We start from the raw sequence: 15084 nt of genomic DNA on the forward strand, positions 1-15084 counted from the left end.
GGAGGGGGGAGAGAGGGAGGGAGGAGAGAGGAGAGAGGAGGTTGGGGCGATGGAGGTGAGTGTGGGGGGGAGAGAGTGAGAGAGGGGGGGGGGAGAGAGGGGGAGAGAGAGGGGAGAGGGGGGGGGAGAGGAGAGGGGGGAGAGAGGAGAGGGGGGGGAGAGGAGGGGGGGGAGAGAGGAGGGGGGGGGAGAGGGAAGGGGGGGGGAGGGCGAGGAGAGAGGGGGGGGGGGGAGAGAGGGGGGGGGGGGGAGAGAGGGGGGGGAGAGAGGGGGGGGGGGAGAGGACGGGAGAGGAGAGAGAAAGGGAGGAGAGAGACAGGGGGGAGAGAGAAAGGGGGGAGAGGGGGAGAGAGGGAGAGTGGGAGGAGAGAGGTGGCGGGGGGGGGGGGGGGGGGGGGGGGGGGGGAGAGAGAACCTTTTTAATTCAACCCGCCCAAACAACCATTTGCAGGCAGTGCTTTTTTACTTCCAACTAACCATATTTTCATTTTCAAACCACATTATGGGTACTCACAGCTGTGGAGACATTTGTTCAGTGTCATTCAGAGCTCTGATTGAGGCAGACTGATTGAGGCACACCACTTGCAGAAACTGATTGAGGCACACCACTTCCTAGTTTTATAGTCCCTCCCCCTCCCTCCAGCAGGGGCAGCAGAGAGAATGGGGAATTTTGTAAAAGCATTAATATCTCTGTCATATTTCATCGATGGGAAAAATAATGTAGACTAGACTAAGTGGGACCCGTTGGGTCGTGTCCTCAATGCACGGTTGCGGGGGATGGGGCAGCCTGCGGCGTCACACACACTAACCCCCCCACACACACGCTAACCATTCCCATTGATATTATATGAATATTATTAATTCACTCCTTTTACCCCATCCCCCGCCCTATCCACTCATGTATAGCCCCCAACTCGCAGGAGTGGCTAGAGGGGGAGGGAGGTAGACATAGAGGACACAGAAGCACAAAGAGGGACACAGAAGCACAAAGAGGGACGTAAAGCCACAGAGGGTGGGGGGGGGGGGGGGGGTCGAGAGAGAGAGAGATGGGGGGGGGGGGGGGGGGGGGGGGGGGGGGGTGGAGAGAGGGGAGACACCTGAGCCGAGGCACGAGTGAATGTCCACCAAAGGAGCACCGCCAGTTGGGCCGACACAGTATTCAGCTATGATCTTTGGTCTTTAGTCGACAGGGCGACTTTTGAACAAAGTGGGAGGAGGAAGGGGTGGAAGGATGATGTCAGTCACAGCGTGAGCAGATGGCAGGAAGGTCGATCCATTGTCACGTCATCAGCGAAAAACAGGCGTTTTGATTTCAAAGTTTGATCGGATTGGTGAAAATTTTTTATTAATAACTCAAGAAATAAAGCACAACATTTTCAGGTCAGCCGATTTCAGGTTCCAGGGGGTAAATCTCTTCCAAAATATGTAACCATTTTCCCATTCGCCAGTCGTTTTTTCGAGAAGATGTGAAAACACACAAACAAATAAATACACACACACACACACATCCAAGATCAGAGTTTTATAGTTACAAGGATATAGAGGAAAGCTTAAAAAAAGACATTTGTTTCATTGGAATACAACTTGGCTCCATCAGGTTAATGAGCAAGTCCTTGTGCATCCAGAGTCTTGTGGACCTCCACGGGTGGAGAACGAGATCCCACCGTTCGGAGTTGAGGTGGAACGGCCAGGGAACGGGAAGCGGTGACTCCGGATTAATACTGACGGCTTTCACCAACGAGAAGACAGAGGAATGACAAAGAGCAGCATCTGTGGAGAATATGGATAGGTGACGTTTCGGGTCGGAACCCTTCTTCAGACTGACGTGATGTTAACAGATGACGGGGTGATCGGCAGATGAGTGAAGTAAGTGACAGAGGCGAGAGAAAATAAGGAGATAAAAGGATGTGAGATAAGGAGAGGAAGGTAGTGCATCCATGGATAACAAGGGAAATCAGGGATAGTATCAAAACAAAAGATGAAGCGTACAAATTAGCCAGAAAAAGCAGCCTACCAGAGGACTGGGAGAAATTCAGAGACCAGCAGAGGAGGACAAAGGGCTTAATTAGGAAAGGGAAAATAGATTATGAAAGAAAACTGGCAGGGAACATAAAAACTGACTGCAAAAGCTTTTATAGATATGTGAAGAGAAAAAGATTAGTTAAAACAAATGTAGGTCCCTTGCAGTCAGAAACGGGTGAATTGATTATGGGGGACAAGGACATGGCAGACCAATTGAATAACTACTTTGGTTCTGTCTTCACTAAGAAAGACATAAATAATCTGCCGGAAATAGCAGGGGACCGGGGGTCAAATGAGATGGAGGAACTGAGTGAAATCCAGCTTAGCCGGGAAGTGGTGTTAGGTAAATTGAATGGATTAAAGGCCGATAAATCCCCAGGGCCAGATAGGCTGCATCCCAGAGTACTTAAGGAAGTACCCGCTGAAATAGTGGATGCATTAGTGATAATTTTTCAAAACTCTTTAGATTCTGGAGTAGTTCTTAAGGATTGGAGGGTAGCTAATGTAACACCACTTTTTAAAAAGGGAGGGAGAGAGAAAACGGGGAATTACAGAGCAGTTAGTCTAACGTCGGTAGTGGGGAAACTGCTAGAATCAGTTATTAAAGATGGGATAGCAGCACATTTGGAAAGTGGTTAAATCATTGGACAAAGTCAGGATGGATTTATGAAGGGTAAATCATGTCTGACGAATCTTATAGAATTTTTCGAGGATGTAACTAGTAGAGTGGATCAAGGAGAACCAGTGGATGTGGTGTATCTGGACTTTCAGAAGGATTTCGACAAGGTCCCACATAAGAGATTAGTATACAAACTTAAAGCACACGGTATTGGGGCTTCAGTATTGATGTGGATAAAGAACTGGCTGGCAGACAGGAAGCAAAGAGTAGGAGTAAACGGGTCCTTTTCACAATGGCAGGCAGTGACTAGTGGGGTACCGCAAGGCTCAGTTCTAGGACCCCAGCTATTTACGATATATATTAATGATTTGGACGAGGGAATTGAATGCAACATCTCCAAGTTTGCGGATGACACGAAGCTGGGGGGCAGTGTCAGCTGTGAGGAGGATGCTAGGAGACTGCAAGGTGACTTGGATGGATGAGTGGGCAAATGCATGTCAGATGCAGTATAATGTGGATAAATGTGAGGTTATCCACTTTGGTGGCAAAAACAGGAAAGTAGATTATTATCTGAATGGTGGCCGATTAGGAAAGGTGGAGATGCAACGAGACCTGGGTGTCATGGTACACCAGTCATTAAAAGTAGGCATGCAGGTGCAGCAGGCAGTGAAGAAGGCGAATGGTATGTTAGCATTCATAGCAAAAGGATTTGAGTATAGGAGCAGGGAGGTTCTACTGCAGTTGTACAGAGTCTTGGTGAGACCACACCAGGAGTATTGCGTACAGGTTTGGTCTCCTAATAGAGGGTGTACAGTACAGAGAAGGGTTACCAGACTGATTCCTGGGATGGCAGGACTTTCATATGAAGAAAGACGGTTTGTACTCGCTAGAATAGAAGATTGAGGGGGGATCTTATAGAAACTTACAAAATCTTAAGGGGTTGGACAGGCTAGATGCAAGAAGATTGCTCCCGAGGTGGGGGAAGTCCAGAACAAAGAGGGGGGCACAGCTTAAGGATAAGGGGGGGAACGGGAAAAGCTTGTTCAAAATTCAGAGTGGTGAATCAGGGAGGGTTGGGGAAGTGGAGGCCAGAACAAGGCTAGGGGAAAGGTAGAGGGAGATAGGAAAACAAGGGGGAATGAGAGTACAGGGAATTGAGAGGCAGTGACTAAATCGGTCAGGGGGGAAGAGGGAGAGAAGGCAGGTACAGGATAGGGAAAACTTGTTGAGAGGTAGAATAGAAGGAGCGGGAAGGCTCGAAGAGGGAACAAGGCCTACTCCTGCACGAAGAAAGTAAATAGAATTTCTAGGTTTCTTGGAATGTAGATGTGGCCAGGTAGGGAGAAGCAGAGGGGAAGAGTTGTAGAGTTCTGGGACTCCAAAAAAAAAGGACGCAAGGGCTAGGGCATTGGGATGAATTGAAGATGCTGTAAGGAGAAAGGACAGGGGTTTGGGGGAAAGTAAACAGAAGGGGATAGGGAACATCTAGAATGGATAGAGGAGGCAATAATTTCAAGGTTCTCGAAGATAAAACGCATGGGGGAAAATCCAATAATGTACACGAGTAAAAGATTGAGTGGGAGGAGTCAAGGGAGGGAAGGCATCTGGATATAAGCAAAGATCTGACTAAAGACTTGGCTGACGCACCAAGACCGTTACACAGTGCACTAGAGAGGCGAAGTGGGACTGAGCCAAGAGCAGGAAACTGAGGCAGAAAGAGGCGGTCAGGAGTATGAAGGCCACAAGCGAGAGAGGCTGCCTCCTTGCAGTGGGAAATTTGAGAGTAGTAGTGTTTCTTGAAAAGCTGGAAGCCGACAGATTGGAGGTTGGATAAGGGAAGTCTGGGAGTGCAGGGCCAAGGGACATAAGGAGACGTATGGGTGGAGTAGAAGGCATGGGGAAGAGACTGGCAAGGAGTTTCAGGGACCATTAAGAAGTGGTGGAACGGAAATGCATCATTTCATGAGGGCTGGGAAGGAAACATCGAAGTAGGGGAAGACCTTTAGGTAGTACAACAAGTTCACTGAAGACCATTCCCATGCAGTGGGGAACAGGTCTATGACGAAGAATGGAGGAGAGAAGGAAGACGTGCTGAAAACTGGGGGGAAGGGTGCAGTTGGGGCCTAAGCAGGAGGAGCAGGGTTAAGGGGGGGACCTAGTGGGCAGGTGTCGGCTAGAGGGAGCCGCTGAAGAATGCTGCAGGAGATTGTTCCCTAGAAATGTTGGGGAAGTCCAGGTGTGCTCCAGCAGGGGGACAAGCTTAAGGATAAGGGGGGGAACTCTTTTAGGACCGAGAGGAGGAAAACTTTTTTCACATAGAGAGTGGTGAATCTCTGGAATTCTCACCCGCAGAAGGTAGTTAAGGCCAGTTCATTGGCTATATTTAAGAGGGAGTTAGATGTGGCCCTTGTGGCTAAAGGGATCAGGGGGTACGGAGAGAAGGCAGGTACAGGATACTGAGTTGGATGATCAGCCATGATCATATTGAATGGCGGTGCAGGCTCGAAGGGCCGAATGGCCTACTTCTGCACCTATTTTCTATGTTTCTATGAATGTATATGTGCAGCTTTAAGGGACATTGATCAGGTAGCATTTGTAGTATTGCATACAGTTCTGGTCACTCCATTACAGGGCTGATGTGGGGGCTTCGGGTAAGGTGCAGAGTGGTTTACCAGAATGGTTTGAAAACAATGAATTGCAGATGCTGGTTTACAAAAAAGGACACAAAGTGCTGGAGTAACTCAGTGGGACAGGCAGCATCTCTGGAGAGAAGGTCAAGACTGAAGAGGTTCTCGACCCAAATGTTACTGATTCCTTCCAGCAATTTGTGTCTACCTAAACAGTGCCTATCCACGTCACGGTGTGCCAGCAGGCTGGAGGAGCGGGCAAAGGTCATGTCACAGGCTGGACATGCGGGTGAAATCCATGCCACACTCAGCGCACACAAAGGGTGTCTCTCTTCAGTGTGTATTCGCTGTTGCTCCCGCAGTCCCCGTGCGTTCTTGGAACGTTTCCTGCAGTAGGAGCAGCTGCTCGCCGGCGTGGGTCCGCCGGTGCTGCCGCAACCCCCGCGAGCTGTCAAATGCCTCACTGCAGTACGGGCAGTCGTAGGGCTGGCCATTGGTGTGCATGGGCTGGTGAGACAGCGTGGGAGGCCATGGTAAAGCGCTCTCCACACACCGGGGTGGGGAAGTGACGGTCGCCAGCGTGCACCCGCTGGTGGGACAGCAGCCTGGAAGAGCTGGCGAAGCCCTTGCCGCACTGGGCGCAGGTGAAGGGACGCTCGCCGGTGTGGGTGCGCTGGTGCACCAGCAGGTAGGTGGAACGGGTGAAGCCCTTGCCACACTGGGCGCAGGTGTAGGGGCGCTCGCCGGTGTGGTTGCGCTGGTGTACCAGCAGGCTGTGGGACTGGGTGAAGCCCTTGCCGCAGTCGCTGCAGCTGTAGAGCCGCTCTCTATTGTGCAGGAACTTGTGCGCCTTCAGGTCCCGCGGCGACTTGAAGCCTTTGTCGCAGTTGGAGCAGGTGAAGGGCCGCTCACTACTGTGCACCTGCTGGTGCTGCTGCAGCCCCGACAACCGGGAAAAGCTCATCCCGCAGGTGGAGCAGTCATAGGGCTTCTCGCCCGTGTGCACCCGTCGGTGGCGCTTCAGGTCATACGCCCTCTTGAAGCTCTTTCCGCAGTCGGAGCAGGTAAAGGGCATCTCGCCGGAATGCATCCGCTGGTGCTGCAGCAGATAGGTGGAGTTTGTGAAACCCTTGCCACACTGCATGCAGGTGTAGGGGCGCTCGCCGGTGTGGGCGTGCTGGTGTTTCAGCAGGCTGGTGGAGCAGCTGAAGCCCTTGCCGCACTGGGCGCAGGTGTAGGGGCGCTCGCTGATGCACTCATAACACTCCTCCTTGTTGTGCCCCGTCATGTGGTCCTCCATCGAAGCTCCGTCCCCAACAATGGCTCCTAAACCCTGCAGGAGGGGAACACAGAGGGTCATCAAGATGGCAAACTGGACATTACTAACGCGTCAACATTACTAGCGATTGAAGTGGGGGGGGGGGGGGGGGGGGGGGGGGCAGTGGGGGGTGAGAGTGTGGGCAGGCTCTCGGTGAAAAAAACCTTTTCACCCAGAGAGTTGCGAATTTATGGAATTCCCTGCCACAGAGGGCAGTGGAGGCCAAGTCACTGGATGGATTTAAGAGAGAGTTAGATAGTGCTCTAGGGGCTAGTGGAGTCAAGGGATATGGGGAGATGGCAGGCACGGGTTATTGATAGGGGACGATCAGCCATGATCATAATGAATGGCGGTGCTGGCTAGAAGGGCCGAATGGCTTCCTCCTGCACCTATTTTCTATGTTTCTCTGTTTCTAGGTGGAGGTGCGCGTGGGGGCTGAGGGAGGGGGAGGGCGAGGAGGCGCTGAGGAGGGGGGTGAGGAAGCAAGTGGGTGAAGGGAGACCGCACCGACCTGCGGTGTTGAGCCTCTGGGCAAAGCGCTTGCCCCCACGTCGACCAACCAGCCGCCCTGCACTGTACCCCCTGCACTGTACCCCCACCCTGCACTGTACCCCCACCCTGCACTGTACCCCTGCCCTGCACTGTACCCCTGCCCTGCACTGTACCCCCACCCTGCACTGTACCCCCACCCTGCACTGTACCCCCACCCTGCACTGTACCCCCACCCTGCACTGTACCCCCCACCCTGCACTGTACCCCCACCCTGCACTGTACCCCTGCACTGTACCCCCACCCTGCACTGTACCCCCCCACCCTGCACTGTACCCCCACCCTGCACTGTACCCCCACCCTGCACTGTACCCCTGCACTGTACCCCCACCCTGCACTGTACCCCCCACCCTGCACTGTACCCCCCACCCTGCACTGTACCCCCACCCTGCACTGTACCCCCCACCCTGCACTGTACCCCCACCCCTGCACTGTACCCCCCACCCTGCACTGTACCCCCCACCCTGCACTGTACCCCCACCCTGCACTGTACCCCCACCCTGCACTGTACCCCCCACCCTGCACTGTACCCCCCACCCTGCACTGTAACCCCCACCCTGCACTGTACCCCCCACCCTGCACTGTACCCCCCCCTGCACTGTACCCCCACCCTGCACTGTACCCCCACCCTGCACTGTACCCCCACCCTGCACTGTACCCCTGCACTGTACCCCCACCCTGCACTGTACCCCCACCCTGCACTGTACCCCTGCACTGTACCCCCCACCCTGCACTGTACCCCCACCCTGCACTGTACCCCCACCCTGCACTGTACCCCTGCACTGTACCCCCCACCCTGCACTGTACCCCCCCCTGCACTGTACCCCCACCCTGCACTGTACCCCCCACCCTGCACTGTACCCCCACCCTGCACTGTACCCCCACCCTGCACTGTACCCCCCACCCTGCACCCCCCACCCTGCACTGTACCCCCACCCTGCACTGTACCCCCACCCTGCACTGTACCCCACCCTGCACTGTACCCCTGCACTGTACCCCCCCCCCCCACCCTGCACCTGTACCCCACACGCACTGCACCCCCCACCCTGCACTGTACCCCCACCCTGCACTGTACCCCACCCTGCACGCTACCCCCACCCTGCACTGTACCCCCACCCTGCACTGTACCCAGGCACCCTGCACTGTACCCCCACCCTGCACTGTACCCCCCTGCACTGTACCCCACCCTGCACTGTAGGCCCACCCTGCACTGTACCCCGTGGACGCACTGACCCCTGCACAGTACCCCCCACCTGCACTGGTGCCCCCACCCCTGCATTGGCCCCCACCCTGCACTGGTCCCCTGCACTGTACCATGGCACCCTGCATCCCCACCCTGCAGTACCCCCACCTGCACTGTACCCCCACCCTGCGTTAGTCTGGCACACACACGCCATGCACAACCGGCACCCTGACATCAACCCCAATCCGAGGGGGAGTGCCGGCACCGCCCCGCCAGTGATTGGCGCTGAGTCACGTGGGGGGCGATATGCATGCAGCTTGGGAAGAAAGGTCACAGAGAGCTGGTGTAAGTCAGCGGGTCAGGCAGCATCTGTGGGGAATGTGGACGATGACCTTTCACAGAAACATAGACAATAGGTGCAGGAGTAGGCCATTTGGCCCTTCGAGCCAGCACCGCCATTCACTGTGATCATGGCTGATCATCCCCAATCAGTACCCTGTTCCTGCCTTCTCCCCATATCCACTGACTCTGCTATCTTTAAGAGCCTTGTCTAGTTCTCTCTTGAAAGTATCCAGAGATACAGGGTGCCGGCAACCCCCCGTGCGTGGCGTGTGGGTGCCAGACGTTACAGCGCAGGGCGAGGGATACTTTCAAGAGAATCACTACACTACTGTTCTTTAAATGCCAGACATTGGCTGATACAATTTAAAGTATTGCATAGGGTATACTACTCAAAGACCAAATTGAACAAGATCTTACAACTGTCTCTCCTCTCTGTGATAAATGTCACTTCCAAGAAGCCACTCATTATTTTGTATCCTGTATAAAAACACAAAACGTCTGGATGGGAATATTCAATATCATTTCTAAAACACTTAAAATTCAATTGGAGTCAGATTCAAAATTAATAATATTTGGAATGTCAGGGGGCTGCCCTAATTTAATGATATCTCAAAGACTATGGTTTAATAACTGCGAAGAGTGGCGGGCATGTGGAACGAGCTGCCGGAGGAGGTGTAGGGAGGCAGATACAATCACAATCTTTAAAAGGTGTTTGGATAGGTTCATAAATCACTGCAGCAGAATTCCAATGAGTGGGGTTGTCAGCGATGGCAGACTCGCCAACGGTCTGTCTGCCTGTCTTTTCCTCGTTTTAGTTATTTTCAGTATGTTTTAAAAAAATGTTGTTACTGTTCTCTGGTTAGTTTTTTTTATTGGGGGAAAGCGAGCGAGAGAGAAAAGCTGGAAAGGGCGCAGAGATTTACGGACATAATGAGCTGAAGGGTCTGTTTTGTGGATGGCTGAAGGGGCAGTATGGACATTCTGGGCTAAAGGGTCTTTATGCGGTGGGTTGTGGGGCCATTGCAGGCCGAAAGGACCTTTCTTGGGCAAGTACAGGCATTCCGTCCAAAGGGACTGTTTTGGGGATGGATGTGGGGCTAGGACGGGTGTTGGGGCTGAATGGACTGTTCCCGCCCAGTTGAAGGGCCGAAGTTACATAGAAAATAGGTGCAGGAGGAGGCCATTCGGCCCTTCGAGCTAGCACCGCCATTCATTGTGATCAATGGCTGATCGTCCCCTATCAATAACCCGTGCCTGCCTTCTCCCCTATCCCTTGATTCCACTAGCCCCTAGAGCTCTATCTAACTCTCTTAAATCCATCCAGCGATTTGGCCTCCAATGCCCTCTGTGGCTGGGAGTTCTAGGTGTTGTGGTCTGAAGGGACTTGTCCTGGGCTACTACTGGTGTTGTGGGCCAAAGGGACTGGATTCTGGAGGGCTAGTACTGACATTGTGGAAAGACAGGACTGCTATTGAGCCATGTGGCTACATATATTGCAATTTAGCATTTACCTCTGGCTGGCTACGTGGAATTACATTTCCCCATGGCTAAAATGGTTTCTTTGCATTCTCAGCATCAGTTTAAGTATTCATCCCACGTGCTGAAGTTAATAAGTCAGCTAATTTTGGCAGGTCGGGAATGTTGTAGACCCAGCATTTCATGTGACTTTTGAGTTTGCCAGTGTGTTTTCTGGATTTAGTTGCAAACTGTCACCAGACTGCAGATACGCATGGAAGCGAGAATAATTTCTTCTCATTTCTGGGGATGGTTAGCATTTACTTTCATTATTGATAGCACAACATTCCGAAGAACACTTGCTTTATTGTTACGTAAGGCACAAATGCGTTGAGGCTTTATTAAAAAAAAAACACTTTAAAATGTCTTTAGGTTTTTGGGCCAGTCGCAGCCAGCTGGTACTGTGGGCAGCGGGGCTCACTTTGCATTTTCACTTGGGTACAGTATGAATGAGAAGATGCTAGTCCTGTTGATTGTCCACTCCTCGACAGGGCCAAGGCCATGTTAGGGACACTTCTCCATCCGTTTCCCACCACGGATGGCTGACCTGCCGAGTTATACCGGCTCTTTGGAGGGGAATGGACAGACTACGTGTCGTGTCTGGACACTGCTGTTCCTCCAGCTTGCATCTCACCTCACTCTGGCAGTGCAGGAGGCCCAGGACAGAAAGATCAGTGTGGGAGTGGGAAGGGGAGTTCAAATGGTTGGCAACCGGGAGATTCAACAGGCCTTGGCGGACCGAGTGCAAGTGTAGGGTGAAATGCACGCCCAGTCTAGATACAAGGAGAGAGAGAGCGTGTGTGAGAGTGCAAGAGAGAGAGTGTGTGGGGAGGGTGTGTGGTAAGGAGGTGTCCCCAAGGTGTACGGAGCTGTTGCATTTTTCAGCTTGAAATTGGGCAAACTGGTGCATACTGTAGCAAGTCTTTAAACTTACACTTGAATGATTTAAATTGGATTGGCTATGAATGAGGTTAGGCTAAATTACATTCCTAGTTACGTCCCACAGTAGAGCCAAGCTCTGATCGACAGGTGCAGCACATGAATGATCTTAGTGTATTCATGTATGGAAATCAGATTATAATCAAGCACTTGGCCCAAGTTGTCCAACCTGGCTCTCACTGCACACCTGGTACTCCTCTTGACCCTGACTCCAGTTGCATACCTTCTGTCATTCCTAACCCTGAGTCCAGCCTTACACCTGGCCCCCTATTCTACCCTGATCATCGCTGCTTAGGTTCCCAGTGCTGAACACTCCCATTGTCCCAGCTTTGATTGCACACCTAGAACTATTCCAGACATTGACTCTGGATGAACACTTGGCCTTGCTCCTAGCCCCTCTACACTGACAATATATCTGGCCCAACATAAAGCCCCATATCTGACCCCCTGGACTTGACCTATTACATTTAAGTTCACAGGTGCTTATCTAATGCGGCATCTTTTATGGGGCACTTCACAGACCAAATTTTGTATAACATTTATAACAAAATTTGCTACACCCATTGGCTTCCTTGTTATCTAACATGCTAGTTACTTTGTCAGAAGTCATCAATTGGTTGAACACAATTTCTCATTCATAAAATTATACCCACTCAGCTTTATAAGTATTCTGTTACCATTTCCTTCATTTCCAAACAAACTGTCCTGAAGTAATTTTCACCCCCAATATTTTCCGTATTTTGCTGTCTTCCTCTCAGCTGGGACTTTTCCAATAACTATATATTTAAGCAATATTATTCTATAAATGCGATCTTAAGAGTACATAATATTTTCTGTGGTATTCTTAACACAACAATGATAAAAAGATCCTGGTTCAAGCTAAAACTAAAGACAAATAATAATCTCCTCACACATTCCCCAGCAAGTATCTCTGTCACTCCTTTAAAATATTCCCCTTCTTTGAACAAGCTCATAAACATCACATCTGAATCAGTTTCCATCTGATTACACTCCTTGAGGATGTTCATCTACGTGTTCAATTAATAAAACAACAAGATTGGGGACATTTCTATTCAACCTATCAAAGGAATTTGGGGAGGGGGGGGTTTAGAAATAGGCAGTGAGATAAACAAACTTAATAGTTGAGTGGCAAATGACAATAGTGCTACCTTCTCACTATTTAACTGAAGGAAATAATGGGATATCGGGGCTGTATGTTGTGACAGACAGCCTGACACCTTGCATGTCATTTTAATATTACACTTATCCCATCCCTCTCGATATTCCGGATTAATAAATTAAGGTTTTGTCAACTAATTACAAATCAGGCTAATTACAAATCAATAACATTAGCCAACTCCGAAACACGACGCGCTGAGCATTGGGATCCAGACATCAAGGACAACTGGCCTCAGTTCCCCGCTCACATCTGGCAATGCTCTCTGTCTGAACCAGGGGTCACGGAGCATTTTTGAAAGTGGAGGGGCCGGGGAGCTGAGCGCCGCTCATCACTGGCCTAGGGGGTACTCGGCGAGGGAGTGGAGCAACCGAGTGGGGGGACGATGTGGGAGAGGGGTGTTCCCCCTCCCATGGTAGGGACTTTTTGAAATTTTATGCATTCAAATCCTGTTTTAATTCATTGTAGAAGTATGATTTCAACGTTTTTTGTTTGAAGTATTTTTAAGAGGTAACTTTTTAAGGGGTAGGCAAGAGGTAACTTTTTCCACGCAAAGGGTGGTGGGTGTATGGAACAAGCTGCCAGAGGAGGTAGTTGAGGCTGGGACTATCCCAACATTTAGGAAACAGTTAGACTGATACATGGATAGGACAGGTTTGGAGGTATATGGACCAAAAGCAGGTAGTGTAGCTGGGACATGTTGGCGGGTGTGGGCAAGTTGTGCTGAAGGGCCTGTTTTCACACTGTATCACTATGATTACATTATACCTCCACCATGCATGAATGCTTCAAAATCAAGAGGTTGAGATTTATTGCCATATACTCAAGCATGGAAACATAGAAAATAGGTGCAGGAATAGGTCATTCGGCCCTTCGAGCCAGCACTGCCATTCAATATGATCATGGCTGTTCATCTAAAATCAGTACCTCTTTCCTGTTTTTTCCCCATATCCCGTGATTTCACTAGCCCCAAGAGCTAAATGTAATTCTATCTTGAAAACATCCAGTGAATTGGCCTCCACTGTGGCAGAGAATTCCACAGATTTACAACTCTCTGCGTGAAGAAGGTTTGTCCTCATCTCAGTCCTAACTGGCCTACCCTTTATTTTTAAACGGTGACCCATGGTTCTGAACTCCCCCAACATCAGGAACATTTTTGCTGCATTACAGTAAGTGAAAATCTAGCAGGCAAGCAGGATGCTTTCTCCAACCACCCCCATTTGAAGGCCACTATCTTCCACCGTACCCAGTGCTTGATACTTACTTCCAGTAGCCACTGGTTGTCCTCCAGGATGCACCCAGCTGCAGCCTGACCCATGCCGGTCAACTGGGCGAATTTGGCCCTGAGGCTTGCACTGCGGCTACTCGTTGGCTGGAGTGCAAGCCTCCAATGGCCCTGAGGCTTGCATTGAGCTGTTCAATAGACGGAGCTGCAGTGAGCAACTCGCCAGCTCGGCAAACACTCGCCTGTCCTGGCTCCCCGTCCGCATCTGTCTCTGCCTCTGGTTCTGCTTCCATCCCTCCTTCAGCCCTGGCTCTCCAACACCCGCGGCTCATACACTTGATACGAGTTTTGATGACAGAATTTCTCACGACGGAACATGATAAATTTGTGATCAGCGTAAGAGAGTGAGAATTTGGCCCAATGCGTGATTCTCACACTCAATTTGTGAGAGTTGGCAGCCCTGCATTTGGAGTATTGCATACAGTTCTGGTCACTCCATTACAGGACTGATGTGGAAGCTTTGGGGAGGGTGCAGAGGTGATCAACCAGACAGGTTTAAAAAATAATGAACTGCAGATGCTTGTTTTGAAAAAAGGACACAAATTGCTGAAGTAACTCAGCGGGAGAGAAGGAACGGGTGTGCCGTGGCCTCCAGCCACGAGGTGGCGCTACAGTGAGAGGGCCAGATACGCTGCGCCGTGGTCTCCAGCCACCAGGGGGCGATACAGTGATGGTCAGATACGCTGCGCAGTGACCTCCCGCCACCAGGGGGCAATACAGTGATGGTCAGATACGCTGCGCAGTGACCTCCCGCCACCAGGGGGCAATACAGTGATGGTCAGATACGCTGCGCAGTGACCTCCCGCCACCAGGGGGCAATACAGTGATGGTCAGATACGCTGCGCAGTGACCTCCCGCCACCAGGGGGCAATACAGTGATGGTCAGATACGCTGCGCAGTGACCTCCCGCCACCAGGGGGCGATAGTGATGGTCAGATACGCTGCGCAGTGACCTCCCGCCACCAGGGGGCGATACAGTGATGGTCAGATACGCTGCGCAGTGACCTCCCGCCACCAGGGGGCGATACAGTGATGGTCAGATACGCTGCGCAGTGACCTCCCGCCACCAGGGGGCGATACAGTGATGGTCAGATACGCTGCGCAGTGACCTCCCGCCACCAGGGGGCGATACAGTGATGGTCAGATACGCTGTGCAGTGACCTCCCGCCACGAGGGGGCGATACAGTGAGAGGGCCAGATACGCTGCGCAGTGACCTCCCGCCACCAGGGGGCGATACAGTGAGAGGACCAGACGGTGCCTCCTTCCCTCTCCCCCGGGCTCGCCGGCCGTAGGATCGCCCTCAGGAAGGGAGGAGAGGGTGGGGGGAAGGACGCGGGGCTGAGCGGCGGCGGCGGCGGCTGCTGTCCCCACCTGAGTTCCCGGCGCTTGATGACAGTGATTGGCGGTCGGTGCCGCCTGTGGTCTTGTCCCGTCGTGGTCCATTCGCCCCGCCCTCATGTGACGCACGTCCGACGTCAGGGCGCTGGTCCGACGAGCGTATAGTTGA

The 15084-nt window shown here is 51.9% G+C and overlaps 1 protein-coding gene across 1 annotated transcript; it reads right to left on the reverse strand.

Moving 5' to 3' along the window:
- Positions 1 to 4919: 4919 nt before the first annotated feature.
- LOC129693715 (zinc finger protein 239-like) lies at positions 4920 to 15082 on the reverse strand. Its single transcript, XM_055630493.1, has 2 exons — positions 14949 to 15082; positions 4920 to 6601 (listed from the first exon to the last, which is right to left on the reverse strand). The coding sequence occupies exons 1-2, from the start codon at positions 15033 to 15035 to the stop codon at positions 5729 to 5731; spliced, it is 960 nt and encodes a 319-aa protein (XP_055486468.1). The 5' UTR covers positions 15036 to 15082; the 3' UTR covers positions 4920 to 5728.
- Between the last annotated feature and the right edge of the window lie 2 nt (positions 15083 to 15084).

This window comes from Leucoraja erinacea, unplaced genomic scaffold (assembly GCF_028641065.1).
Source record: "Leucoraja erinacea ecotype New England unplaced genomic scaffold, Leri_hhj_1 Leri_399S, whole genome shotgun sequence".
Taxonomy (NCBI): domain Eukaryota; kingdom Metazoa; phylum Chordata; class Chondrichthyes; order Rajiformes; family Rajidae; genus Leucoraja; species Leucoraja erinaceus.

Coding starts and splice junctions, on each gene's coding strand:
- LOC129693715 (XM_055630493.1), bottom strand. CDS start 15,035: ATGAGGGCGGGGCGAATGGACCACGACGGGACAAGACCACAGGCGGCA. Junction 6,602..14,948: donor ATCAAGCGCCGGGAACTCAG/GTGGGGACAGCA, acceptor CCCCTCCTGCAG/GGTTTAGGAGCCATTGTTGG.